A 26,769-nucleotide genomic window follows, 5' to 3' on the forward strand; every position below is an offset into this window, starting at 1 on the left:
CGTCAAAAGCCACATTACACTTAGTGCATGTTTTGAGCTGTAACACTAAAAGGTAATGTATTTTTAATATTTTTCTCTTATTAAACAAGTGATTGAGGGTCCATAGCATAATTACTGAGTTCACAGTTATCCATTCTTGGTACTATAAAAATGAGACAAAAATTTTGTGGTATACTCCTAAAAAAAACTAAGTACTCTCTCGTAAGCACAAACAATCACAAGCTTATCATGATTGCTTTGATGTCAAATTAACATTGAATATTATAAATTCCAAAAGGGAAGGCCATTTTCCTTACTGACAAATAGCCCAACATAAAACTCTCTTTCCAGATGCTGACAGCATTTAAACATTGCAATTTGGCAAGCTAGAGTTCAGACATATCTATAACTAAATTAAAAAGCTAGAGGTTCCCCGCCAGTAAATGCAAACATAACTCACTTTCATACATATGCGAAAAAACACAGTAGGAATTCTATGTAATCAAGGTTATAAAATGCATCATATTTACCTTTGAGACGCAGACAACACTCAAGTAGCAGTGTTGTCAGCCAGTCTGCCACTGTTTTGATAGAGTGTGACAGCATATTAGCTCATGTTGGGTCATTCCTATAACGCAAACAACTTAAATTAGAATAGAAAAATAATAGCACATTGGCTATTAACAGCCTTAAGCTGCACTGGCTTAAGTAAAGGAAACAGTTTAAATGTGATAGCTCACTATACAACAAACAAAATGGACCGTGTTTTAGCCTGGTTTCTTGTCTCACATTTATTGTCATTGATTTCTCTCTGCAGCCAAATTAACCGTACATTACTTCAAGCTCACATTCCATGACAGCTATGAATGCTTCATCCAAGGCTTTCCTCTTGCAGTGAGAAAGGTAGAATGTCATGTTAACAGTGATAGCTTACACAGAATTTAAAATGCAACCTCCGAGTGAAAACAGGTGATCCTAAAGAAAAAAACATTCATATGCTTCGAATGACAAAAATAGAAAAAGAATTAGACTATATTGACTGCACACTACTCTGTGACAACAGTGCAAGCGACACAGCTGTCTTGACAGTCACATGGAATAGCGCAGTGCAGAAACTATTCAGTAAAAACAAAATAAAGGCCAACTGACAGTTAAGCTATATAAATAAATATTAAAAAAAATAAATTATACTCATTCAACCAAAACAATACACGTAAAAGTAATTTAAAGTTCACCATGATTAGCAGATAGGCTTTTTACATTGCACACAGGAACATTGAAATGGCAAGTTTCATTTAGCTGATGTGTAAAGTGATAATTTTTTTGCACTCAAACTAGCATGTGGTGCCCTGCAGACTTTTGAACTGTTTTAAATGTTAAATTTTCATGAAATGTTGCATGTGTGCACTTATGAGCTGCTGATCTTGTTTTACTCCCTTGTGGCTTCCCTTGAAACAGCATCGTAATTTTCTGCTCTTTACTGTCATCTTTGTACAAAAGAGACCTCAGCTGCAGGTGGCCGTTACCTTCAGTGACAACACCTGTTTGCAGCCTGCCGTTTGTGTTTGCATTGCCTTCATGTCTAATGGTGGAGTGGACACACTTCCATGAGCTAAATGTGGGGCCATTAGCAGTTTTTTTCCTGACTTGGAAGGTCAACATATGGTGTCGAGGCAACTTTCGTGCGATATTTTTGTGGTTTCACTTATTTTTCAACTGTAGTTGTAGCCTGTGACTGTTATTTACGAATATCATAAGAAACCAACAAACACTGACACGAAGGACAACATAGGGGATTGTACTTGTGCTTAATAAATGAAATAAAGAATCGATAAATTAATGGAAATTAAAGTGGATGAAAAAACAACTTGCCGCAGGTGGGGAACGATCCCACAACCTTCGCATTTTGCGGTAGAGCATCGCACACGAAATGCGAAGGTTTTGGGTTCGGTTCCCACCTGCAGCAAGTTGTTTTTTCATCTACTTTAATTTCCATTAATTTATCGATTCTTTATTTCATTCATTAAGCACAAGTAATTTCCCCTATGTTGTCCTTCGTGTCAGTGTTTGTTGGCTTTTTATGATGTGACTAATAAAATCGGGCCCCTCGGTTAACCCCCTTTCTTCTCCTTTGTTATTTACGCAGTCATGTTTAATTACAGTGCATAATAATTATATAGTATCGCAAACGCATATCAAGTCGGTACACAGAGCTTCCGTCATAGCCTGAAAGCCATTAAGTGGAAGCTTGGGCGATCTGGTGATTCAATACCAACATGTCTCTACAGCGCAAAAGATGAGGACAGAAGAAAGACAACATAGCACCTGTGTTGCGTCCTTTCTTCTGTCCTTGTCTTCTGCACTGTGCAAACATGTCGATGCTGAAAGCCATTACTATATTCAAGTTGCAAAGAGGTAAAAGGAAAGAAATGCTGGTAACAAGCCTAAAAAAACTTGCAATATGAAACAGGCTTTGTCAATAACTGCTTGAACATGACAATCCAAAACATTAACTGATCTTTGTGCCGTTCAACATGAGACATCATTTCCACAAAGTAGGAACCCTTCAATCATATCATAAAATCTGTTACTGAACCGAAATAAAGCGGCATTGTTGCTGCCATTCTTGCAAACACAATCCGAAGTTCTGCACTTGAAAACTCATATACGAACGTCTTTTCACTTTAAAACAACTTCAATGGACAGCTATGTTTTTTGAGCAGAATAAGTTTTATTTTTTACTCGCCCTTTATGTTGATAATAAATTGCGCACCCCCTTTGCAAGCTGCAAGTCACAGTATGCTGTCAATGCGGTGCCATGGTTGAACCGGCGAAGGTGGAAGGTGCGCACTTCAGAATGTGCGTAGGAAATCTACGAAGAATCGTTTTCCGCATGCCCCATTTGTGGTGCTGATTATGCTACAAGGAGTTTCATATGCCCTGCCAATGCAACTATCCCCTATCAACGCCACTATCCCCTCACCTTTTCCAAAGCATGCCGGTAGCTTCCACACTCACCAAAAAAAAGAAAAAAAATACAAGGTCGCGGGATCGAATCCCAGCCACGGCAGCCACATTTCGATGGGGCTGAAATGCGAAAACACCCGTGTACTTAGATTTAGGTGCACATAAAAGAACGCCAGGTAATCAAAATTTCCGGAGTCCTCCACTACGGCGTGCCTCATAATCAGAAAGTGGTTTTGGCACGTTAAACACCATAATTTAATTTTTTACTCACAAAATTGACCACGTCACCCCCTACCCCCCCTTCCACCCCCAAGTCATTGAGGCTTCCCTGTATCCTGGATGCCTTCAAAATTTCGACACTTTTTCTAAGTAATTGTCTTCACAATGGCTAGAAGCGTATGGCTTGGAGACATCAAGTGCTAGCCATCTTGAAGATGTCTAAACTAATGCTTAACAAAGCTCTGGCTGCTTCTAGCCTGCTCAAGCTGTATCTAGCTAGTAGCCAACTTGTGCTTCCTGGAAATGTGGCTGTACTCACACTCTCTCTTCCCTTTCTTTTTATGTTACAAGGGTTTTCGTTCACTGGAAGAACTTGCCGCCAAGGGAAGTCTGAGCAGCCAACAGAAGATTGGGCTCAAGCACTTCCATGACTTCCTTGACAAGATGCCATATGCTGAAGCAAGGCTGATTGCAGACACAGTACGTCTAGGAGGAGTGCGAGATACATCTTAATCTCGAATGTTTTAACAATGTGCTAACTGCAGGTGAAGACAGCTGCCCTGTCGATCCAGCCTGGACTTGAGGTGATTCCGTGTGGCTCCTATCGCAGAGGCAGAGCCATGTGTGGCGATGTTGACATTCTGATCACACACCCTGACGGCAAGTCTCATGAGGGTGTGCTCTGCAAGATTCTACAGATCCTTCACGAAAGCAGTACGCTATTTCGATATACAACCTGAACCACCCATGTAAAATGAATGCACACATTAATAATGAAGAAGTCAGAAGAACAAAATGTGACATTTTTCAGCTTGCCCAAAAGAAATTCATAACATGGCATCATGGAATGCAGCACAGCTGGAATATACAGGGTGTTTCAGCGAACACTTCCAAATTTTTTAATGGTTGCCTGTGGCAGGTACCCCAATTCTAATTCATGAGCTGGCCTGCTCAAAGAGGTGGACATTAATTTTTAAAAAATTGAAATGCATATGACTAATTAACAAAATTCACTAACTAAGTTTTTAACTAATTACCTTATGAATTAGAAGTGGAGTTCACGAGCTGGATCCACTTGGAACGAATTCTCAGGATGACACCAGTTTCAAGATATTAATTCCCGAACATTGTGGAGAAATGCATTGAAGCACTAAAGTAACTGGAACGCCAGTGCATTTCTGTGCAAAGTTCGGGAATTGATATCTCGAAACTGGTGCCATCCTGAGAATTTGTTCCAAGTGGATCTGCCTTGCAAACTCCACAGCTAGAATTGTAAATCGCAGTATGGGCCATAAGGTAATTAGTTAGAAACTTAATTAGTAATTTTTTGTTACCTAATTAGCCGATTATGCATTTCAATTTTTTGTACAAGTAGTGTCCACCTCTTCTAGTAGGCCAGCTCATGAACTAGAATTGTTATATCTGCCACAGGCAACCTTTAAAAATTATTGAAAGTGTTTGCTGAAACATCCAGTATATGGTAGAGCAATTTGTTGCATTGTCATCACTTTAAGAAGAAGAGGCACTCTAATGTTTTATCAATTCAGCCACACTTAACGTTTTTCAATTCTTCACAGTGTGGGAATGACATAGTCATGGAAAACACACTATAGAAATAGCATTAAAGCACACATGTATAGCTTTAGTAACAATGTTTATTTCATACTTTCATTAAATGTAAATGAGGTACAGGACACCACACGCTGTGTCATTCACTTTTCATTTTATCAGTTGTCTCAGTAACTGTCCCATGCTTGACCAGCACCGATATTATCTTTGGTTCTGTGCACAGGGTCTTCTGAAATTGTTTCAGTGAAAAAAAATTTTTTTTTTGTTTTTGTCACATGAGATACTTCCAAAATTTCCTCAGGTACGTAAGATATGGCGTCACAAGAAAACTTATCAAAATGTTAATAATGTGGTTGGTGCTACACAATTTTGCCCAGAGAAACTAAAAAAAATTACTCTTAAATGTGTAGTAGTATTTATTGGTTACTTTGGTAGTTGTCGGTTATTTAAATGTACCAAATGTTGACACAAATGTGCTAAATACTGTGAAACCTCGTTGCTACAAACACCACATTAAGAAACCTTTCAGATTAACAAACTTTTCAGAATTCCCCTGCTGACTTATAGTTTCTATGTACACATATTTCAGTTCTGCAAACTTCAGAATACCGAACTTTTCAGAATAACGATCGTTATTCAGTTTCCCTGTGATGTTAAAGGGACACTAAAGCGAAACAATAAATCAGTTTAGACGAATGAAGCATTGTTTCAGAACTCTGCAGGCAGACATTTAAAAAAAAATAGATTGATTATTAGATGAGAAAATGAAGGTCCAAGTACCAGTATTTGAATTTCGCGCCGAAACCCCACCGCCGGTACGTCAGCGTGACGTCAAGGACTCGAAAGTATGTTTTCCCATTTGGGCCGCATTGGCTGAGTAAAGGTTCCCGAAACTTGCCATGTTTAATATTTGGTTCCTTTAGAACACAATGTAGTCAATCTGTACCGCTATATATAATTAGTAGGCCCTAGAAGATGCCATAAAAATCCATGATGTCACAGCCACCAGGTGCGGGAACTTAAGTAGGCGTCGCCACCCGTATTTCGGTCTTGCACTTTTTTTGGCTTACCAAACGTCTTATCGTTCTAAGAGTAGTGTTTTTGGTGTTGTAGAAAAGTAATTTACTGATGGCTGAAGAAATCATTTTTCACTTTAGTGTCCCTTTAACAATGCCTCAGTACTACGACCTAATATCCCCAAAATCTAGGGATTCTTAGATTTCTGTGTATCCTTCACGGCAGCCGAAATAGTAGTCTAGCAGACAACAAGGTGCAAAGAGCGGACCATAGAGTTTCCTACAATAATTACTAGAGGGAACTCTCGCGCTGCAGTCGTTGTACCACCATGGCAATGATGGGAAGTACATGGATACGTCTGATCTTCATGCTTGTGGATTTAGACGTTCTTGTGGCTTTGTATATTACGCTATATAAATCTTATTGGCGTAAGTTTCAGTGCAATCTGTACTCTTCGAAGTGCAAAAGATGCCACGAACATGCACAATTGCTATTAATTACAACGATTGAGCTTGTCCAGATGGCCAAATCGAAACACGGCAAGCATCTCAAGGCACTGGCATTCCCGCGATGAATGCATAAGGGCATTTCATTCGCTTGTCGATGCATGCATCTGTGGCTTAATGGTTTCAATATCAGGCTTCTGTACTAGAGTTCCTGTGTTCGAATCCTGCTACTGGACAGTTTTAATGATGTTCATTTAATTATTTAATACGGAGTACATTGTTGAAAATGACGAGTTTACAAAGTCACAAAGCCGTTTAAAGCCAAAAGGACGAAGCTTAGGCAAATCCATGTACTTCCCATAATTCCCATGCCGGTACAACCGCTCTCATTGCAGCTCCCATAGACACTAGCGCCAGAGTTCCCTCTAGTAATTATTGTATGAAACTCTATGGAAAGGACCACACCGTGGAGCGGACGTCACGGCACATGGGTTTGGAAAACCTGAGACGGCGCCTGAGAAAAAAAGAACGCGGGCGAGCAGAGGTGACGATGCATCAGGTTTTGCAAGCGCATGCTCTGCCCAGAAAAGTGTCATAGTGTCGCCTAGCAGCGGAGGCACATCTCTTCCTTCTTTCACCCTTCTTTCTGCAGCCATCTCTTCTTTTAGGCTTCTTTCTGCGGCCACGCACGCGGTGAAATGTATCTTGTAACATCCGTACACCCAGGGATGCCACACGGTCGCACCTTGCACTTTCCAGACGGTGTCGTTTATGAGCGCTTGTGCTTTGACATAGTTCAGCTGCCCGCCTCAAGCATGACAGTTGCGGTTTCCGTGGCAAGAAATGTGAAAAACAAATAAAAGCAAGAAACATTGTGCTTTGGAGGCAACATGGAGCTGCCTTTTTGTCGGTAGTTTTCTCGCCGTCGGTATCTGTTTTGCACAGGTCATTCTTATACGGTGCTTAGGTGGCACATGGCGGCGGAGTCTATGGAAAACAGCAACAGCGCGTACCGAGAGCCAACAGCGATGTTTTCGTAGATAGCTCATATGGTGGCAACTTATGAACTGATGGGTTGGGGGGCGAAATGGTTAATTTTGGGGCTTTCACTATAACGATCTTTCAGATTAACAATTTACCGCGGTCCCCTGAAGTTCGTTATATCGAGATTTCACTATACACAATTTTTTATACCCAGAAATGCATTCACATTAGTCAATAATGTTTCTGGATTGCTGCGGACCTTCTGTTGAAGAAAATGTTCATGGGCCAAGATAATTCCAAAGAAAAAAGTGAGCATTGTGCCAAAATATTCAGTTTTGTACACATTCAATGTTAATTTGAGCACTGAGGTGGTCCAAGTTAAGGTAGGAGAAAAATAGATCTGTTTATCGGTAGTTTAATACTGAAGTTACCTTATTTTAGTATTTGTTTTATGCAGGATATCAATTTTTGAAGTTGATCTTTGCACCGCATGCGGTATCACTTCATAGACCTGTTTCGCCACGCCACACATCAGCTCCTTTGCTGCAGACAGTCAGTATGCACAGCTATGGATTATAACAGGAACATCTTGTCACATGATGACTTGATTGTGTTGGCTAGTCAACAAGGTTATTAAGGAAATTGTCTTTGCCTTGTCTCATTCTCATATTTAGCCAAGCCAGCCACAAGTTGCAAGACTAGAGGAGAGCTCTCTGAGTTGACTTATTATTTAACATTCTACCATTGGTGCATGTAGCAATGGCAAGCGTATGTGTCTATTCACACAACTGTCGTAGCATCATAAAACATGCACTACAAAACACCAGTGCATTGCAGTATTCAACTCACTATGACGATTGGCACTTTCTCCACACCACATTAGATAATCTGGACTCAAAACTATACTCTGTGCCAAAGGTGCTTGGATCATGGCCACATGCATCAGAAGCTCAGAAAGCAACATATACATCAGTTTCTGACATAACCGACCTCAGTGACCACTTGTAGTCTTGATGTGCACATCTGGACTACACACCCTCATTGTTTTCTCTTATTTTTTCTCGCTTTTTTCATCTCTTAACCCCCATCTCTCTATTTAGGGTAGCAAACTGGACATGCATCTAGTTGCCCTTACTGCCTCCCCTTTTTTCTCTCTCTATCCTGGATAGAGTGTGCTGAAGCAGTGCTGTTGAGCACCTCCTCATGTTGACTTTAAATGAAACTTAACAAAAACACACACATAGGCAATTAGATAGAGGCCTGTGGTAACATGAATTTATTGAAATGTTGCGCTCAATGCAGCCATGAAATGTGTAAGTCGACTTTTGATTTATCAAAGAGGACGTGTCCTCACACAACATAAGAGTATATGTGCAATAAGGGTGCTGTAAAATGTGATAGAAAAAGTCAGTCTTTCGAGTTTCTACAACAACCAGATTATGGTGTCAAGATAGCTATTATTTATGTCTGCAGAAAGCTTCAAAGGCATCAGAATGCCATTGGTGCCCATCATCATGTGTTCATCTTTTGCACCTCTTCATTACAAACCTTCCCATAAGAAGAAGAAAACAATATTTCGATCCGTGTTGAATATATGTTCTTTCTGTGCGGTACTGATGTTCTCAGTGAAACAAGAATTTATACTATCCATATATGTAAGTCTCTGTAGAAGCAATGAAAAGTAGGGTAGTTGGTGGGTATTCAGGATTAAAAATTGGGCAGCATGACAGTATAGGCACGAGAGAAATAACAAGTAAGCACAATTTGTTCTGTCTGTTCACATGTTCGTTCTTTGGTCCCCATTGCATCACACTGCTCATTTTGAATCATGAATCTTGTGTCTCACTATGATGTGGCCTCAGGAGATTGCTTTCTGTTTGTCAAATCAAAGTCGACTTCTACATTGTAGGGGTGTCCTGAGCGTTACATTTTAATACACTCATGTTGCCAGAAGCATCCATCTGACTGCTCATACTGTGCATGTTTTCATCAGGCTTTGTTTACTGTCACCTGTGAAAGAGCTCAACAGTACCTATTCGTCACTCTCTGCTCCTTCATCAGGAATAAATACTGCAATATACTAGCATTGCCATGTACAAGGGGGTCCTGTATTAAAGGGAACACACAAGCATGTAGCCTCTGCTCTGCAGTGGCTATGTAGCGCACGTTCACTATATGGAGCACTAGCAAATCGCAGCAAGAGAAAGCATACTTGTGGCGTCATCTATTGGTGACCAAAATAACCAGGCATGGCTGATGGACAAATGCATGCTAGACCCTCGTTCCCCAAGAAAGTTGTGCAAATGGCATAGCTTGCTAGCAGCAGTTGCCCATCGGCTGTGCCTGGTTAACAAGCGGACATGCTTCCTCTTGCTGCCATTTGCTGGCACTCTAAGCAGCCGCTGCGGAGCACAGAGCACGCGCTCATGTGTTCCCTTTCATAAAGAACCCCCATGTACAGATGCTCAAGTGTGAGATTTACTGTGCCCTGACAGTCATGTGAACAGGCACGTAAGCTTGCCATTGTAGCATGTACCAATGGTGAAATGGTAAAATAATAAGCCTACTCGGACAGCTCCCACCTGGTCTCGCAAATTCCTACTGTTTTGGCCAGGTGTGACAATGAGACACAAGGCAAAGACAATTTTCCTAATGGCTCTGTCGATTGGGCAACACAACTGAGTCCCTCACATACTGGCAAAATACTCCTGTTGCTGACCAATGCTGTGTCAACCAGGTGCCTGCAGCAACACAGCCAATGTGCTGTGCAGCAAAAGGGCTATATGAAACAACAGCGAATGTGGTGCAAGAACCAAGTTCGAAAATTTCTATATCTTTGAAAGCCCTTCACCAGGCCCTATCAAAAATGTTTGGTTATACAGTAGAAGTAGCGAATTTCATCATCCACAATGTGTTCTACCGCTAGATTTCTTTTAAAGGATTCAGTAGTAGCTGTACAGAAGCATTCTCAAATCCAGACGGGAACTCCCCCACCCCATGAGGCATGCTAGCTGGTGTTATTGAGTGTGCAACGTTTTGAGGAGACACTTGACATGGAATGACCCAAATATAAAAATATGCTATTCGAAAGAATAAATTTTTGCTGGTCAGTATTCATATCTATGGAAGACATTAGAAACTACAATATCATTGCCAGTCAGCATTTTAACTAAATAGGATTTATTAATTAATATTTTAAATGAAGTAGCTTTAGCATACATCACAAGGGAGAAATTAAAGCTCGCCATTATTAAGGCAAAATTTTGAGACTATAGCAACATATTTGAGGCATGCTTCCAAATTTAGCGTGAAATGTGTTATTTTTCTACGTACTATTTCCTGAAAAAGCCTTGCTTACTCACTATGATGCAAAGTTGTGTGGAACACCAATGTATTCCATGGCAGATTTTCGGGATGAATAACTATCAACGAGGCATTAGTCTCGGATTTCCTGTCAAGTGAACATGCCTTGAGCGGTGACTGGCTTCAATTTGGATATTGGAACTCATGCCCTAAAGTTCTCAATAAAATGTTAGCTAAATTTTTTAAAGGGCTTCTTGGCTGTTAGTGTACAATTTCTGATGTTTGTCACTTCTGTAAATTCTGACTACAAAATATTTTTTTTAATAAAATCCCCTAATTGAGGTAACTGCAAACAGTCATCACTGAAACACTCCATAAACCAGTTGCATATGTTTGCATGTTCTATACCATATCTTATGGTTAGCCATGGAATAACTTGCACAGTTCTTACGAGGTCTGTTCAGAAAGTTCACTAAATTTGCACAAAAAAATCTGCTTGTGTTTACCTACCAGCTAGTTAGGTTTGTCACTTTCAAAGCAGTCTGCGTCTGAGTCATGCACTGAACGTAGCATTTCTACTATGAAAGTAATGCTTCCTGTAGCACTTTTCTTGAGATGCTATGTAGCTTGAATGGCGAATCTTTCTTGACTGTGTCAATGGATTCAAAACGTCGTCATTTCAGAGCGCACTTCAGTTTATGGAAGAAAAAATGAGTCTGTTGTGGCTAAGTTTGGTGAATACAGAGTTAGGGAACAAGTGGTGTGAAGTTCTTGGCCGAAAACTCTCTTATGAGTAGTGATGTGGGGGTGCATATGATGCAACCTCCAGCGCTGTTTTTCCCAAGCATTGTCCTTTCCTCTGCATTGCTTTGCAAAGACATTTCCAAACTTCCAATGTACCCCTTATTGGCTGTCTTCTCTGTGGTATTCATGGTAATTGACACTTTCAGAATTTTAAAAGAAAACCATGAGCAACGCCAAGTTTAACTGAACTTGTCATACCTTGTTGTCTCATTGTCATTGTCTCGTTCACTGCAATGACCAATATGCTTGGTTTCTGCATCTTGACCATAAACTCATGTCTCGTACCTAGTGATGAGGTTTTTTTATGAATTTTTCATCAGATGTAGCTTGTCTCAGAAGCTTTTTACTCACTTATAGCCATGTCTGCATTTGTTCGTCTGAAGAAAGCGGTGGCACAACTTTTGTTATGAAGCGGCGCATTCCCTACATGCTGATGAAAATCATATGGCAAACAGTTTTTGAAATGCCAACCTTTTCAGCTACTTCTCAAGCTGTCAGGCAACGGTTGAAACAAATAACTTCTTTCACTTTGCACACAGTGAAATAAGTTTATGATAAAGTTGATAACCTACCCAAACAATCATCTTGAACAGAAGTACAAGCTTCCTTAAAACATATCCACCACTTGTGTGTTGTAGTCTTTCCTAAAGCTGTAGTCCAAAAACATATTTGTAGCATCTACATGAGCGTTATGCCGAATTTTGCACAAACCTGCTGCTTCCTTGACTCACTCATTTTTGTTTGGAGAAAATCATCAAGTGCAGTCAACATCAGTTCACACAAATGTTCATAACAAAACAAGTGATGTATGAATACAGAGCTGCTGTTTCCACCTGGTACATTACATTTCCCACTATAAGGAAATACAAGTTGCATTGAAATTTAATTCTGTTGGACAAAAAATTCAAGGACACCTAAGCACTTCTTATGAGTGGTGAATGTGAAAGCATGAATGTCCATTTGAACACTGCTGAGCGGTCCTTCGAGTCATGAACTCCTCACGGGCAAGTGAGCATGTTGAGACGCTTGGCATGTTTTGATTTGGCCTTACCGAGACGCACTTAGAAAACAGGTAAGAGCTTGCGTGGAAAGGAATGTGCCGATAACACAGGCTTCTGAGAGCGATGGTGACGTAGCATCACTGCGATGTCCTCTCCCCTCATGCAACACCTGGTGTGCTGGTATACCGTTTCTCTCACTCTGCTTCATTGAGGCGTGCTCAGGCCATGGCAGCACAGCCAATGGGAACTCCACTAAGGCGCACTCGTGACGTGGCATTGCAGCCGTGGAAATTTAGGCCACTACAGATGCCGGACACTGGCTTTTCCGCTCAGTGAGCCATTTGACGCTTTCATATCAAAAGTTCGCAACTTTCCGGGCAGACCTCATATGTCAAAACACTTCAAGAGCCTTCCATCATGAGGAAAAGATACTCCCGCATTTTTAGCTATATCATGCGACAAAACTAATATTCTTGTGCATCGTCCTGAAGAAAACATCATATTAGATAACCCCTGCACAGAGGAGTGCTTAGTGCACCTGAGAGTACTTCTGCCGGTCTCGCTGATTACCACCATTTTGAGGCCCTAAAATGATGCGTGATGGACGCTCACATGATATAGCTAAAAATGCAGAAGGCTGTACATTTAAAGAAAAGCCTATCAAAACTGTGGTCCATGGAGTCCTGGTGGTTTTCATAAGGGCTATTTCTCATGTGGCATCTATTCGCCTATCAAGTGGGGATGCCACTATTGCTTGTAAGATGGCCCCATTCCCAAGTATTAAGCTTTCATATTGGCCGATTACAAGGCTGGGAGTGTGCTTGTACAGTGCTCAGAGATTCAAATGCGATAATCGGCACGTATGGCAGCCAGTGCTTTTTGTGCCACTAGTGGCCACTGGGGAAGTCGAGCTGATGCATTGGGGCATATGATGAAAGCAAAGACCTTTATGATGCATTGTAACTGCATTTAGCCCCCCAGTAATCCCTCAGCATTTACCGGTGGCCTCCATGCTGGCTGATTATTGCGTTTGAATCGCTGAGAACTGTACCTATTTTACTGACGGGGTCCTGACTGCAGGTGTAGTCTGCCTCCCACACACAGCAGATGTTCTGCAAGGCTGTCTGTGATTGGAGACGGGGCACCCAGAAAGCAATCCTAGAAAAATTTCAACAGAGCCCTTTTCCAAGATACACATCTCTACAAGTGATCAAGTGCTATACTGGGAGACAATTTCAGCTTATAAGTGCTATGATTCAAGTGTTTGAATCACTGAGAACTGTACCTATTCTACTGACGGGATCCTGACTGCAGGTGTAGTCTGCCTCCCACAGCTACAGCAGATGTTCTGCAAGGCTGTCTGTGATTGGAGACAGGGCACCCAGAAAGCAATCCTAGAAAAATTCCAACAGAGCCCTTTTCCAAGATACACATCTCTACAGGTGATCAAGTGCTACGCTGGGAGACAATTTCAACTTATTAGGAAAAGACAGTTGGTTCCCAGGAGTATAAAGATTCAAAAGTTCATACGAGGTGCATGCTCTACCACAAACTTTGATAAAGTACTGTTACAAAAGCTGTTGGTGTTATTATCTTTGTTTGTACACACATAGGTTATGGAATCTTCAAAATCGTTTGTTGACTCCTTTATGTGATCTGTAGGTTACATTAACTTGTGTATGTGCTTACACAGGCTTTCTAACTGACGACCTCGTTGTACCACATGAGGGTGGCAGCCCCAGGAAGTACATGGGTGTCTGCAGGATACCAGAAGATGGCAGTAAGGTGGGATGGTGTCTTCTCTTTAGAAGATCATTCTTATGCTGTACAACAGAAGGAAAACTGACCCTCTTACTGAATATGTACAAAACCTGTGCCCTGTAGTAGCTGTGTAATCCAGAAAGTGGGGCACTTTGTAAGCAGGACTTGTGCCTTTTTTTTTTTTGCTGAGACATTAAGGCTAAAAGGGAAAATGTAAGCAGGAAGGAGAGTCAAAATTGGAGAACATAGTGCATGAAAGAGCTTTGCATTCAATGTTTGTCTGTGAAGTTCAAGTAGCTTCTCTGAGGTGACTGCTTTAGGGATGTGAAATGGAGCTAGAAAAAAACTTTTAAATCATGTACACATTTTAAATAAATGTACAAGTTAGTAACACAGTTGGAAAAATGCATTGAAACTTCTTAAACACCATATTAACACCTCCTGAGATTGCAAGAACTCGTAATTTATTATATGCCATCACACTGCATTGGCATTCAAAAACAAATAGAGCCATAGCTTCCCGTGATGCCATTCACTCGGCAGTATCTGTTAGATGCTTCATCTTACGTGTACCTCAACCAACATGTTTGATGTTTGAATTTTAGAATTCAATTTGCAGAAGTTTTGGTGTTGAAATGATGCCTTTTAATGCAATAGCATTATAGGTGGACCACTTTGTAGGTATCCATCTGACAAAAAATGTGGGTCAATCGTAAAGACAGTGCAGTCCAAAAATTTCGGCTGATCATGAAGCCAGTGCTGTTTAACACAGCTTCTTAAAGTGCTAGCTGTCACGAGGAAAGAATGCGAGAAACTGGTATGTGACGCACGCACTAGACATTTTGGAAGAGCAAACTGACACGAGTGATGCATGCATGCAATTATGGCCTAACTGTTAGAGCATTGGGCTGCTGTGCTGGAAGACAAAAGTTCGATCCCACCATCAGTCACACATTTCTTTATAGAATTATAAGCAGATTTCACCTATTTTGAAAGTATCTAGCAGAAAACTCTAGGTGTTTGGAGCAACTACAATTGCATCACAGAGGGCATGAAATCGCAAAAAAAGATGCGAGGTATAGAAACGTCACATTGATACGCAGTTGCCAAGATGTCACTATCATCACTGTCTAAGTATGTGATCACACACACTTAGACAGAGTTAATGGTGCTAAGTTCTGGCCTAGTTTTTAAATTCTTGATGCATCCTTAACGACCCTTTGAAAGTTGCTGTCCCATTACTAAGAATACTGGTCATCAGTGGGTGGGGTTTTTTTTTAAGATCGCAATTCTTAGGTGCCCTATCCTGCATTGAGCGTTGGCATCGGCTTATCTCGGCATAACCGAATTAACGAGCACTGTGAACGATGAAAGAGTGAACGCGGAGCAGAGCGGGGGATGAAAGATGGCAAGAGTAAAGAAAGCATGCGGAAAAAAGCAGAGGAGGAGGGTGCAGTGAAACCATGAGGCAGAAAGCAGAGCAGGAGGGTATGGCAAAAGGGTGAGAAGAAAAGCTTACTGTAAAATGTGAAGAGATGGCCCACCGAAAATCGATAAAAAATCTAGTGAAATTATGAGGTGGGCTAATTTTCAGTGTACCTATAGGAACTAGCACATGTTATTTTATAAAACTAGAAAATCTTGGTAGAAACAGGGGTGGGTTACCTTTCAGGGTTAGGACATCTCTCGGGATTTTACAGTAGTGCCGTGTAAGACATGTCCTGCGGCAGTCATTGCTACGAGATGGCGCCAGAGTAGCATGCATCGTCTGTTCACCGATGACACCATCGATAAGGCATGCGACAGGCACATCCACCGACAACATACATGAAAACAAAGCGTTGCACGAGCAGGGGTCTGTCTGGCAGCTGCTGTGAATTGCGCCCACGTGTCACCCACACACTGCCTCTCCCAATTTCCTGATTAGAGAGGCAGTCGTGCCACGCACGACTTTGCAATGTGCCACACAAGACATTGTAAAGTACGAAATACTGCCACAACTGTTCAGATTTCTTTGCTGCCACATTAAGCAGCTTCATAAGAAGAGTGACTGCTACAAAAGAATGTGGAGCTCTTTACCACAAGCTCTTCCTCAGCCAAGATCTTTGTGCTCCTACTTGGAGCGAACATGATATACTAACAAAAGATTCCATATTGCTTTTCAGTTTTCACTCAAATGTGCAGACTTTTCGTGTCTGATCTGATTGAAGCTAAAATTTTATGCTGAGCAACTCAAAATCTTGGCTGTAGTTTGTGCTGCAGTAGATGTCCAAGACAGAGCGCCTTTTTGCACTGCAAAACATATTTCTCAACATATTTGTCGACATCTATGTTAGCAGTAGAAACATGTTTGCTCAATGTCACAGCTTACAGCAACAAAAATTAACAGCGAGCACTGCAGGTGTAATCACTATTTTCTCCTCAAATATTGCTTGTCATGTTTTTCTTCCATACTCATCTCTCAGTGCAGCCAATGAGGCTGCACTAGGAGTTTTTGTGCTGTGTTTGTACATTCTAGGTTATTGACAATGCACACCAACTTGGTGCATGCCATAAAACCACGCTTTTCGTTTTCATTCTTCCTGCAATTTTATTTCCACTTGGCAGTTACAGCACACTTGTGCAAGGAATCCCTACCACATCGCACTGCCTCTTTACAGAACTCTCTGCCACCAGGAAAAAAGAAATTCTGCCTCTACAAGGCATGGAGTGGTCCTCCCATACTGTTATATATTCGTAAAGCATATTGCTCCCCCAAGTGTTCTCCTCATCTTTCAATGGTGGAGCTTCATCTTTCATGCTTGCATTTCATTGCAGAAAATTTGTAATGGAGTGTAAAGAAGTAACCTTTTGGACACAACAATCAAATAATAGCAAACCAATTGACTCCTGCTTTTACTAGCACCTACATGCCCCGAACATGTTCTTTGGTTGGCATGCTGTTGGCAAAAGAAGCCACCAGTATTTCTGGGTGGCATATTTTCAAACTGGGATTGTTGGTGCAAGGTGCAAGGCTGCTGACAGCATAAGCCAGCATACTCACTCATGAGTACTCTCGTTCCTATTCACTTACACTCATATCACGGGTATGGATGTGAGTGAGTGACAGTTTCCCATCCTCCTTTTCGATCTTTGTCTTTCTCTCTCGCTTTTAATCTTTCCTGTATTTTCCTCTCTTCCGTTTTCTTCTGATCTTCCCGGCAGCGAGGGTTAACATTGTGTGGAACAACCAACCTTGGCTGTACATATTTGGTTATGCCGGAAACATACAGTTGGCGTCCGCAGGACTTGTTCTTTATAAGTCCTGTGGCATCCCCTCTTTGGGCTCCACACTGGGCAGCTGGCATTTCTGCCGGAATCTGTAGATACACTTATGGATAATTACTTCCCTAAGCACCCTGATTGCCCTCAAGAATGAAGGTGCACTGAATATGTCTTTCAATGTTTTGGCAACTGAAGGCAAAATTTTCCACAGTTTCACATTATCCACTCTAATAATCCTGAAGAGATGGTGAGAATGATCTCACTCTTCCTCGTCTCTAAATCTTTAAGTGAAGTTTTCACTCCAGGTTACAAACCATAAAAAATGGCAAGCGGTTATCTGCTTCTGGAGCTCCGCGATCAGAAACAACATGAAAAACTGCCCAATCTAATGTCCTTTGGGAATGTTACAGTAACAGTGACCCCGCACCGTACCATGAATACCACCCGCAGTGTCGTCTCCGATAATGATTTGTGGGAGCTGACTGAGGCTGAACTTCTGGAGGGCTGAGGCAGGGCCTTGATGTTCCCCCGTCGGAGACCTAAGCTGGTTCACATTAAACTTTGCCCGACGTTCAATAAAGTTGTATCTGTCCATCTATCCATGGAGTGATCAGAACATTATCAGGGTTAAATGAATTAAGATGAGGCGTCACGGAAAAGAAATCCATACCAAACATCTGGTACTTCTTTTCAGCTCAAGTGTTCTGCCCGAGTCTGTCGAGGCCAGGTACATCAAGATTCGTGTTAGGCCATACGTGCCAAACTCTCTCAGATGCTTCAAATGCCAAAGGTTCGGCCACAGTTCACAGAATCGTTGAGGCCGGTTGACTTGCACCAAGTGCAGTACCAATGAACATTATTTCAAAACATGTAATAACACTCCACACTAAGTCAACTGTGATGGGGAACATGCTGCATACTTGTGGTCGCACCAATCATGAAAGAAGGAGAAAGAAATTGGCACAATCCAAGTCAAAGAAAATATCCAATTCAAGGAGGCAAGTAAGCGAGTATAATACCTGCCCAAGAACAGCTTTACCGAAGTGGCGCGTCAGGGTAGCATCACAACGGCTTCTGGCGGCTGTCTGGCCCACACATAGTGAGCCGGCAGCAACATGATCACCCCCTTGGCAGCTGCTCCACCATCTCAAAAAAAAAAGGGGGCCATCGACCTCTGGGTTAGTGGCCTCGGAAGGGTCTTGCCCTTCGACACAAGGCCTTCATGTAAAACCAACCGCTCACAAGAGCGCATGTCCAGTGCCTCGCAAGAGGTGATGTACATAACAACTGACCAGACGACACTGCCAGCGCCTAAGTAGCAGCGAGATTCTCATGATCGCTCCAAAACAGAAAAACCCTGTATCAGAGGGCCTGAAAGGGGCTCTGTAAGTTAAGTTAGTCTTCTTATACTAGATACACGCAAACTTCTTCTGCAATATGGATACACAGATACTACAGTGGAACGTCAGAGGAGTTCTTCGTAACGTCGGTGGCATCACAAAACTGATACAGAAATTTAATCCAAAGGTGCTGTGTCTCCAAGAAATGCACTTAAAGCCTACACAGTTGAATTTTCTCACCCAATATGCCATTTTTCGTAATGACCATGACAATGCTTCTGCCTCGTTCAAAGGTGTAGCTGTAGCTGTAAGTAAGTCTGTTGCTCACCAACAGTTTGCCCTGCAGACGCCCCTTAAGGCTTTATCTGTGCAAGCAGTTTTGTTCAACAAGCTGATAACATTTACTCCGTTTATATACCACCCAACTATCAGCTCAAAACGGAATTCTACAGCCTTGTTTACCAGTTCCTAGAACCATATGTTATCACTGTTGCCCATAGCACTCTTTGGAGAGACTGCCGGTGCGACATGAAAGGCCACCTAATAGAAAAGTTTCTTGTATCCTCTGGTCTGTGCCTCTTTAATAAAAAAAGAGCCCACATATTACAGTGTCCAACATAATTCATATTCTTCAATAGATTTAGCAATTGACTCTGCAGCCATCTTTCCATATTTAGAGTGAGGTGTATAAAAAGATCCCTTTGGAAGTGACCACTTCCCTGTAACGTTAAAATTGATAAAGCAGCATGGATGCCCTCCAAATGTTCCTCAGTGAAAACTAGCCTCAACAGACTGGGACCATTTGAAAGAATCATGTTATTTATCATAAGATTTCAGCAGTATATTTAGCATAGACAACGCAGTAGCATATTTTACTGCTTTTATAGTAGACACAGCAGTAAAGTGCATTCTACAGACAAATGGTAACTTGTTCAAAAGACAAGTCCCTTGGTGAAATGATGACTGTAGACAGGTGCGAAAGAAGCAAAAGAAGGCTTGGGGCATACTCTGTCGATACCCAAATCCAAAGAACCTTACTGAATTCAAATACATAAAATTGCAGGGAAGGTGGATGTGAAGGCAAGCAATGAGGGCAAGCTGGGAGAATTTTCATTCCGAGAAGTACGCACAGGAGGCAAAGTATGGGATGGGCCTAGAAGGCTGAAGGGGCAGCAGATCCATTCGTTGCCCTTGGTGAATGAACAAGAAAACAGTCTGAAGGGCCAGGCCAATGCTCTTGGTGAGCACTTTGAGTGCATTTCTAGCTCTATGCATTATTCCGACTGTTTTCTGAAATACAAAGATAGGGAAGAATGGAAACCACTCGACCATAAATGTAGCCTAAATGAACCTTTTAACCGGCCTTTTAGCTTTGCTGATATGGGAGCTTCCTTGAATGCATGTCAGAGCTCTGCACTAGGTCCCTACAGAATTATGTATGACATGGTTAGACACCTTCACACAGACACGCACAGCACACTATTCACACTCTTTAATACTATCTGGGCAGCTGGGCAACTTCCATCCACATGAAAAGAAGCTATTGTCATCCCAGTTTTCAAACAGGTTAAAGATCCCACTTCAATAATGAGTTATTGCCCAATTGTGCTTACTAGTTGCCTCTGCAGGTTGTTTGGAAAAATGATCAATCATCACCTTCTACATAACGTTGAATCGAACAAAATACTTGATCCGTATCAGTGTGGATTTCGAGAAGGCTGGTCAACAACCAACCATCTCGTGCATGTTGAGGCTAATATTCGTGATGATTTTATTGGCAAACAATTCTTTCTATCTGTGTTTCTAGACATTGAAAAGGCCTACAACACCACGTATGGCTATGGAATCCTCCAAGACCTGTCACGAATGGGTATTGGGAGAACGTGCTGGACGTTATTGAGAGTTACCTCACGAAATGTACTTTCCATGTGAAAATAGGAAACAGACTCTCACGCTCATTTATGCAAGAAACTGAAGTAACCCCAGGGAGGTGTACTCAGCTGTACGCTATTTATTGTAAAGATGAACACGCTTCGCTGTTCACTACCTCCAGCCATTTTCTATTCCATCTACATAGGCAATGTACAAATAGGTTTCATATCCTGGAACCTTACAGTGTGTGAGAGACAAATACAATAGCGCTTGAACAAGTTGGCTAAGTGGTCAGATGAAAACTAGTTTAAAGTTAACCCCCACAAAAGTTCTTATGCTTTCTTTTTTTCTTTTTAACAAGGAAGAAAGGGCTCATTGCAGATCCCAGTATCGAAATGTATGGGCAACAAATACCTGTGAACAAAGAGCACATGCAAAGCACTGGTTTGGGCTAGTAGGTAATCAATTCGGGCAGTTGGTAATCCTGCTCATGTCTCTATGTGGTTGTTGTAAACTCAGAGCTTAAACAGTGCTAGTAAAGAGCACAAGTTTTTAGGCATTATACTTGATGCTAAAATTGCTTTCATTCCACACATAAAATATCTCAAGGCAAAATGCCTCAAAACAATGAACTTACTGGAAATTTTATCTCACATAGCATAAGGCAGCAACAGGAAGTGTTTAATGAACCTTTACAAAAGCCTCATTCAATCATGATTGGATTATGGTGGCGTGGTATATCACTCTGCCACCCTGAGCATGCTAAAGATGTTAGATCCTTTCCACCATCTAGGTATCCGCCTGGCCACTGGCGTGTCCAGTACAAGCCCTATAGAAAGTTAATACGTAGAATCGAATGAGTGGTCAGTCTACCTGCAGAGAGCATACATCAGCTTCACATTTGTGTAGCACGCAGTTTTATGTGTGCTACACTTTTTCATAATCAACCCTCTGTCTGACAGTCTTTCTCACTGCGTGTGAGGAAGCTTAGCATAGAAGTGGATTTCCCACTCCTCGAACATCGCTTAATGCCTCTAGTTAAGTTGTTACCGCCTTGGAAGTGGCAGATGATAGAATGTGATATATCTTTTGTAGAAGTCACAAAGTACACACCAGAGCTCGAAATCTAAAAGATCGAAGTACTCTTGCTCTGAATTCTACACCAACACATCAAAGTCACATGCTGGAGTATGTTATGCAGCTGTTGGTCCCTTTTTCTCTGAATCTGGCATATTGAACCCTCAGACAAGTATCTTTACTGCAGTAGCCTATGCAGTATTCTTTGTGATGAAACTCTTAAAATGAAACACATTTCTGCGATGAAACATAGAAATTAAAACCAGAGAAGACAATAATAATGACAGACTCGTTAGGTGTTGTAAAAGTTTAATGTCTTTATGAAAGCACAGAAATCCTGTTTTTATTAAATTTTACTCACTCTTGTGCAATATTTATTCATCTCGTAGATGGGATAATATGCTGGGTTCCTGTGCATAGAAGAATAGAGGGTAATGTACTTGCCACCGAAACTGCCACGGCAGTAGCATCACAAGGTATCAATCTTACCGCTGCTGTCCCGGCCACAGATCTGAAGCCTTTCTTACGAAAGAAACTGTGAAGCCACTGGCAACGCTTTTAGGACACTGAAATGAACAATAAGCTTCATGTGATTAAGCCGCAGTTAGATAGGTTTCCGGCCCTCCGCAACGAAAATACAATGAAATTATATCCTATTCTGTCAACTCAGGATAGGACACACATATGGTTTCCCCACAACTTTCTCCTGACTGGTAATGAACCTCCAACCTGTGGTAGATGTGGTGAGAGGCTGACCATCCTCCACGTCCTCTTGGAGTGCCGAGAAGCAGAAGCTTAGAGAAAGAAACACTTTCCTCTAGCCTACTGCCAGCACATCCCACTCCATCCGGTAATGTTTCTTGGTTCAGAACTGTTTTTTGACACCAGTGCAGTTCTAGGTTCCGTGAGTAACATTGTATTACATGTTATTATCCCAAGAAATTCGTAGCACATCCTCTCGCCAGACGAGGATGCTGTTATGATAGTAGTGTTCTGTATAGTACATGCCTCCAAGCCCTTTGGTTGCAAGGACTCTGTCAAGGCAGTAGTGCTTCTTACAAGTTTCTACCACTGACATATTTAGCATTGTATTACCCTCCTAGAATGTATCTTTCATGTTCATAGTATACATAAGTAGTTACCATAACCTTATTACATAGCGACTGTTTTAAGGCCCCTTTACAACCCCCTCACATCTACCTCTTGCAGTTCACTACTACATTGCCAACTCATTTAACACTAGCATGGCGCTCTTTGGCAATATTTGGCCCTTCTGCCACAACACCAATTCATCATCATCATCATCAGTCAAAATGAGTGTGAGACGGTAGTTGTGTGTGTGAGTGGGCATGAGTTTAACATGAATAAGTGCCTGTGGCCATAGATTGTGAACTCATTAGTTGACTCAAGTTTGGTGCTGACTAAATATATATAGCAGTAAACGAATGATTGCTTTGCCTTTCCCATCATTTGAGAAACGCACTCACTTCGAAAAATTTCTGACCTTGGCTTGTTAAAACTAAAAAGGAATATTAAGTTTGGCTGTATTATTTAAGTATTCTTCTGCAATAGCAAGAAAGTCACTCGTACTGTAAAAGGAGACTTGGTATCCTGAAAATGATGCAAAAATGAAAGGCATAGGAGTAGCAAAATATTTTCCTACTACCTCATTAGCAAAATATATCCAATGTCGCAACCTTGCAATATGCGGTCCTTAATATGATTGCTTGGTTTATGATGCTGATAAATGTTTATTTGGATGGACAGCTCATTGGCATAAAGCGATGAAAGAAACGGGTATGCCAGAAACATCAGTGGGCTAGCCATTGACAAGTGATTCTGCAGACACACCAGACAGGTTGCTCATAAAAACAGGCACTTTGGAGATACAGTTTTTAACTGCCTTAAATCTCAATGCATTGATTGGTCTATAGTCCCAATTAACATAGAGTGATGAAATAAACAAAGCAGTAGTCTTGCTGGCATCGATAGGAGAATGGAAAAACGGGCTTTCATATTTAGTTTCGCCCCTGTAGCTGACTCCATCTTCAATTTTTTCTTCTTTTTTTCTTTTTTTAAACAGCATCGTCGCCTGGACATCTTTGTGGTGCCCCAGGAGGAATTTGCCTGTTCTCTACTAGCCTTCACTGGTTCTGCCCATTTTAATCGTTCCATGCGCCTCCTGGCTCGTCGCAAGAGCATGTCCCTCAATGACCATGGCCTTTATGCAGATGTTTGCAGAACAGTAAGTACAGGAAAAGCCAGAGCCCTTGCATATTGATGAAAAGACTCCTGGGCTCCCAGTACCTGTAATTCAAGGCACAACCTCAATACAGTGACACTTACACAGTTAAACCTAGTTATAACGAAGTCGCATCTGATACTAAAATAGCTTCATAACATCCGATATTTGTTATAAGCATATATTCCTTACATGCTAATATATATGAGAAAAATATGTACTTCGTCATGTCTGATAATTGATTATGCCCTATAATATTGAAATTTGACTGTACTAGCTATGACAGAATAGGAGGAATGGGCAAATACATATTTGAGCTTTCAAGTATGGCTGAGACACTTTCATTTCAAGTCACAGTATTTGATTTGAAAATTTTGTACTTGATCTTTCTTTTTCTCGTATTCATTTGTGGCTGAATATGTACGAGCTTGCTGTAATCGTAGAAGCAATTATGCATGAAAAAGGAGCTGTACATGGAGTTACAAACTATTGCAAATTTTACAGTACTGTTCCTGATTTCATTATATTGTTCTGAGCCCCAACTTGACCCTGCTGACATGGGCGTCTGTCCCAAATTCATGCCTGGTCAGACTTGGAAGCAAATTGTCCTTTCACAGTGCAGGCACACTATCCACTCGTCTTGAACAAAACATGCAAGTTTCAAGTGCCCGAATGTCCTCAAGCCTGTTCAGTTTGTTTGTTCTTTTCTGGCCTGTTCTTGTGCACAGCACCAAAGTGAAAAGAGAATGTTATGTATGATGAAGAACTCACGAAAAGACAACAGAATAGAATGTGGAATTCATTTAATGTTAAGATTAACTGTTGCTTTAACTTCAATAACATCCATGATTACAACCTGAACCAGTATCGCAACTTGCAATCATAAGGTAGCCAAGAAAGGTGGAAGTAGCCAAGCTGCAGTAACACGTTTTATCGGGCGAAAAGTGCAGAAAAAAGTAGCTGCGTGTTCTATTAAATATTTTTTCATTTAAAATGAAGGTTTTCTTTTTCTGAACATACTTTTTTACAACATTCCATCGCACAGTGTGCTTTTATTAATTGAAACTTGACAGGACTGCAAGAATCAGCTGAGATGCCTGGCTTATCAAGAAGGGCAAGAAAACAAAACATCTCAACTCGCCATCATCTCATTTGCTTAAGTAACCTGCTATCAACAGCTGCCATCATTGCAGTTAAGAAACACCTGAGATACCTTGTTGCACTGCACGGCAATGTACAGCAGGTGTTCACTGAGCCTAATCTACAAGCTGGCAACAGCCAACATGGGTGAACCCGTCAGGTGATGTCATGTGGATTCTTTCCTGCATAAGCACCTGTTCATCATTGGCCTTGTGGGAGAACTGCAGTGCTGAGTCCAGCTTCTGCTTCACTTGTACACATCTGTCTACTACATTCACTACAATCCTTTCAGCTGTTGCCATCATCAATTCCATTTCGGCAACGACTCATGGTGTGCTCAGTGGAATTGCTTGTCATATGTATTGCAGACTTCCATTTCCCTGTTGGCATTGACAAAATCTTCAAAAGAGAAGCTGCCAAAAGCAGATCAAAAGTTGGAGTCTTCCACAGAAATTGGTATCTCTTTAGTGGCATGTCCTCGTATCATCTAGATATGCTGCCTGCTACTGTTCACCCTTCTGCACACTTCTTTTCCTTCCTACCCTTTCCAAGTGAACCTCCTGCACATCTTTTTGGCCCTTCCTTCTGGTCAAAAATTCAGATTTATTTAATTTTTTCTAAAGAAAGTAGTGACTGCTGCAGGTGTAAAGATGAACTTTCACTGATTGTGTATTTCAGTGGACATGGCCCTCTCTCTTGTTTGCTTGTCCAGCATAACTGGAAAGCCAGGATTCATTCAAGGTGTCTTTTTTCTTTTTCCCACTATGTTTGACATTTGACTAGAAGCATCACATCAAGCATCACAGCAGACGCTCTGATCAGCATATACATTCAGCTACTTAGGGTGGTACAGGTGTGTGCGTGGACATCAGTCTAGGTCGGGTTATCCAACACAATTTTTTATATAAATGGTATACTCGCCCCATTTAAATGGATTACCACCAGCAATAGCAACAGCAAGTGGTACGAGTGAGTTCGCAAATAATAAAGTCGCAAAGAATTAAGAATTAAGAGGTCTAAGTACTGAACCTTGCGGTACACCGGAAAGTATGGGAGCAGGTGAAGAAATCGAGTTTCCTATACGGACATATTGTGTTTGATTAGTTAAAGAGTCAAGCCAGCAAAGAATTAATTCATCTTTCAGCGTACATTGTAGCTTCAGTTTTAGTCTTTTGTAACAAACATGGTCAAATGCTCTTAAAATTTAAAAAAAAAGCACATCTATTTGCCCATCGCAGTCCAGTGCTGCCATGACTTCAATGGTAATATGTAGAAGCTGAGTAACTGTAGATAGGCCACGCCGAAATTCATGCTGTTTTTCTGAAAAAAAACTTGTTTTCCAGAAAGCTGCTCAAGTGCTTAAAAATAAAGTGCTCCATCACCTTACTAGCGGTGCAGAGAAGCAAGACCGGTCTGTAATTAGTTATACTGAGTTTACCTCCGGACTTATGAATGGGAATTATCTTTGCTGCTTTCCAATCGTTAGGAAGGACACCTTGCTTTAGACTTTCGTTAAATATTATAAACAGATACTTTGTGCACCACTCCGCGTACCTAAAATGAAAATTATTTCGTATGTCATCAGGACCAGCAGATTTCTTTATGTCTATGTTTAATAGGGACGAAAGAATACCTTCTTCGGAAACAAAAAGGTCCGTAAGTTTGCAGCCAGAACCTGAAAATTCTAGGCTATCATCTTCAGTACCACGTAGAAATACCGAAGCAAAGTACTCGTTGAACGCTTCCGCAATATTCTGGTTATCACTGGTCTCGGTATCATTCAA

The 26,769-nt window shown here is 41.3% G+C and overlaps 1 protein-coding gene across 4 annotated transcripts in view; it reads left to right on the forward strand.

The window, feature by feature from the left end:
- LOC135902897 (DNA polymerase lambda-like) overlaps nt 1-26,769 on the forward strand; it is a 54,737-nt gene that overhangs the window by 13,369 nt on the left and 14,599 nt on the right. For 3 of the 4 annotated variants that reach the window (XM_065433206.2, XM_065433207.2, XM_065433208.1), the window contains 4 exons: nt 3,517-3,645; nt 3,711-3,879; nt 13,983-14,074; nt 23,687-23,848. In XM_065433206.2, coding sequence (XP_065289278.1) covers nt 3,517-3,645; nt 3,711-3,879; nt 13,983-14,074; nt 23,687-23,848 — 552 coding nt within the window. The remainder of the gene's footprint in view (nt 1-3,516; nt 3,646-3,710; nt 3,880-13,982; nt 14,075-23,686; nt 23,849-26,769) is intronic. The other variant, XR_010564640.2, reaches the window with a different exon arrangement.

This window comes from Dermacentor albipictus, chromosome 1 (genome assembly GCF_038994185.2).
Source record: "Dermacentor albipictus isolate Rhodes 1998 colony chromosome 1, USDA_Dalb.pri_finalv2, whole genome shotgun sequence".
Taxonomy (NCBI): Eukaryota; Metazoa; Arthropoda; class Arachnida; order Ixodida; family Ixodidae; genus Dermacentor; species Dermacentor albipictus.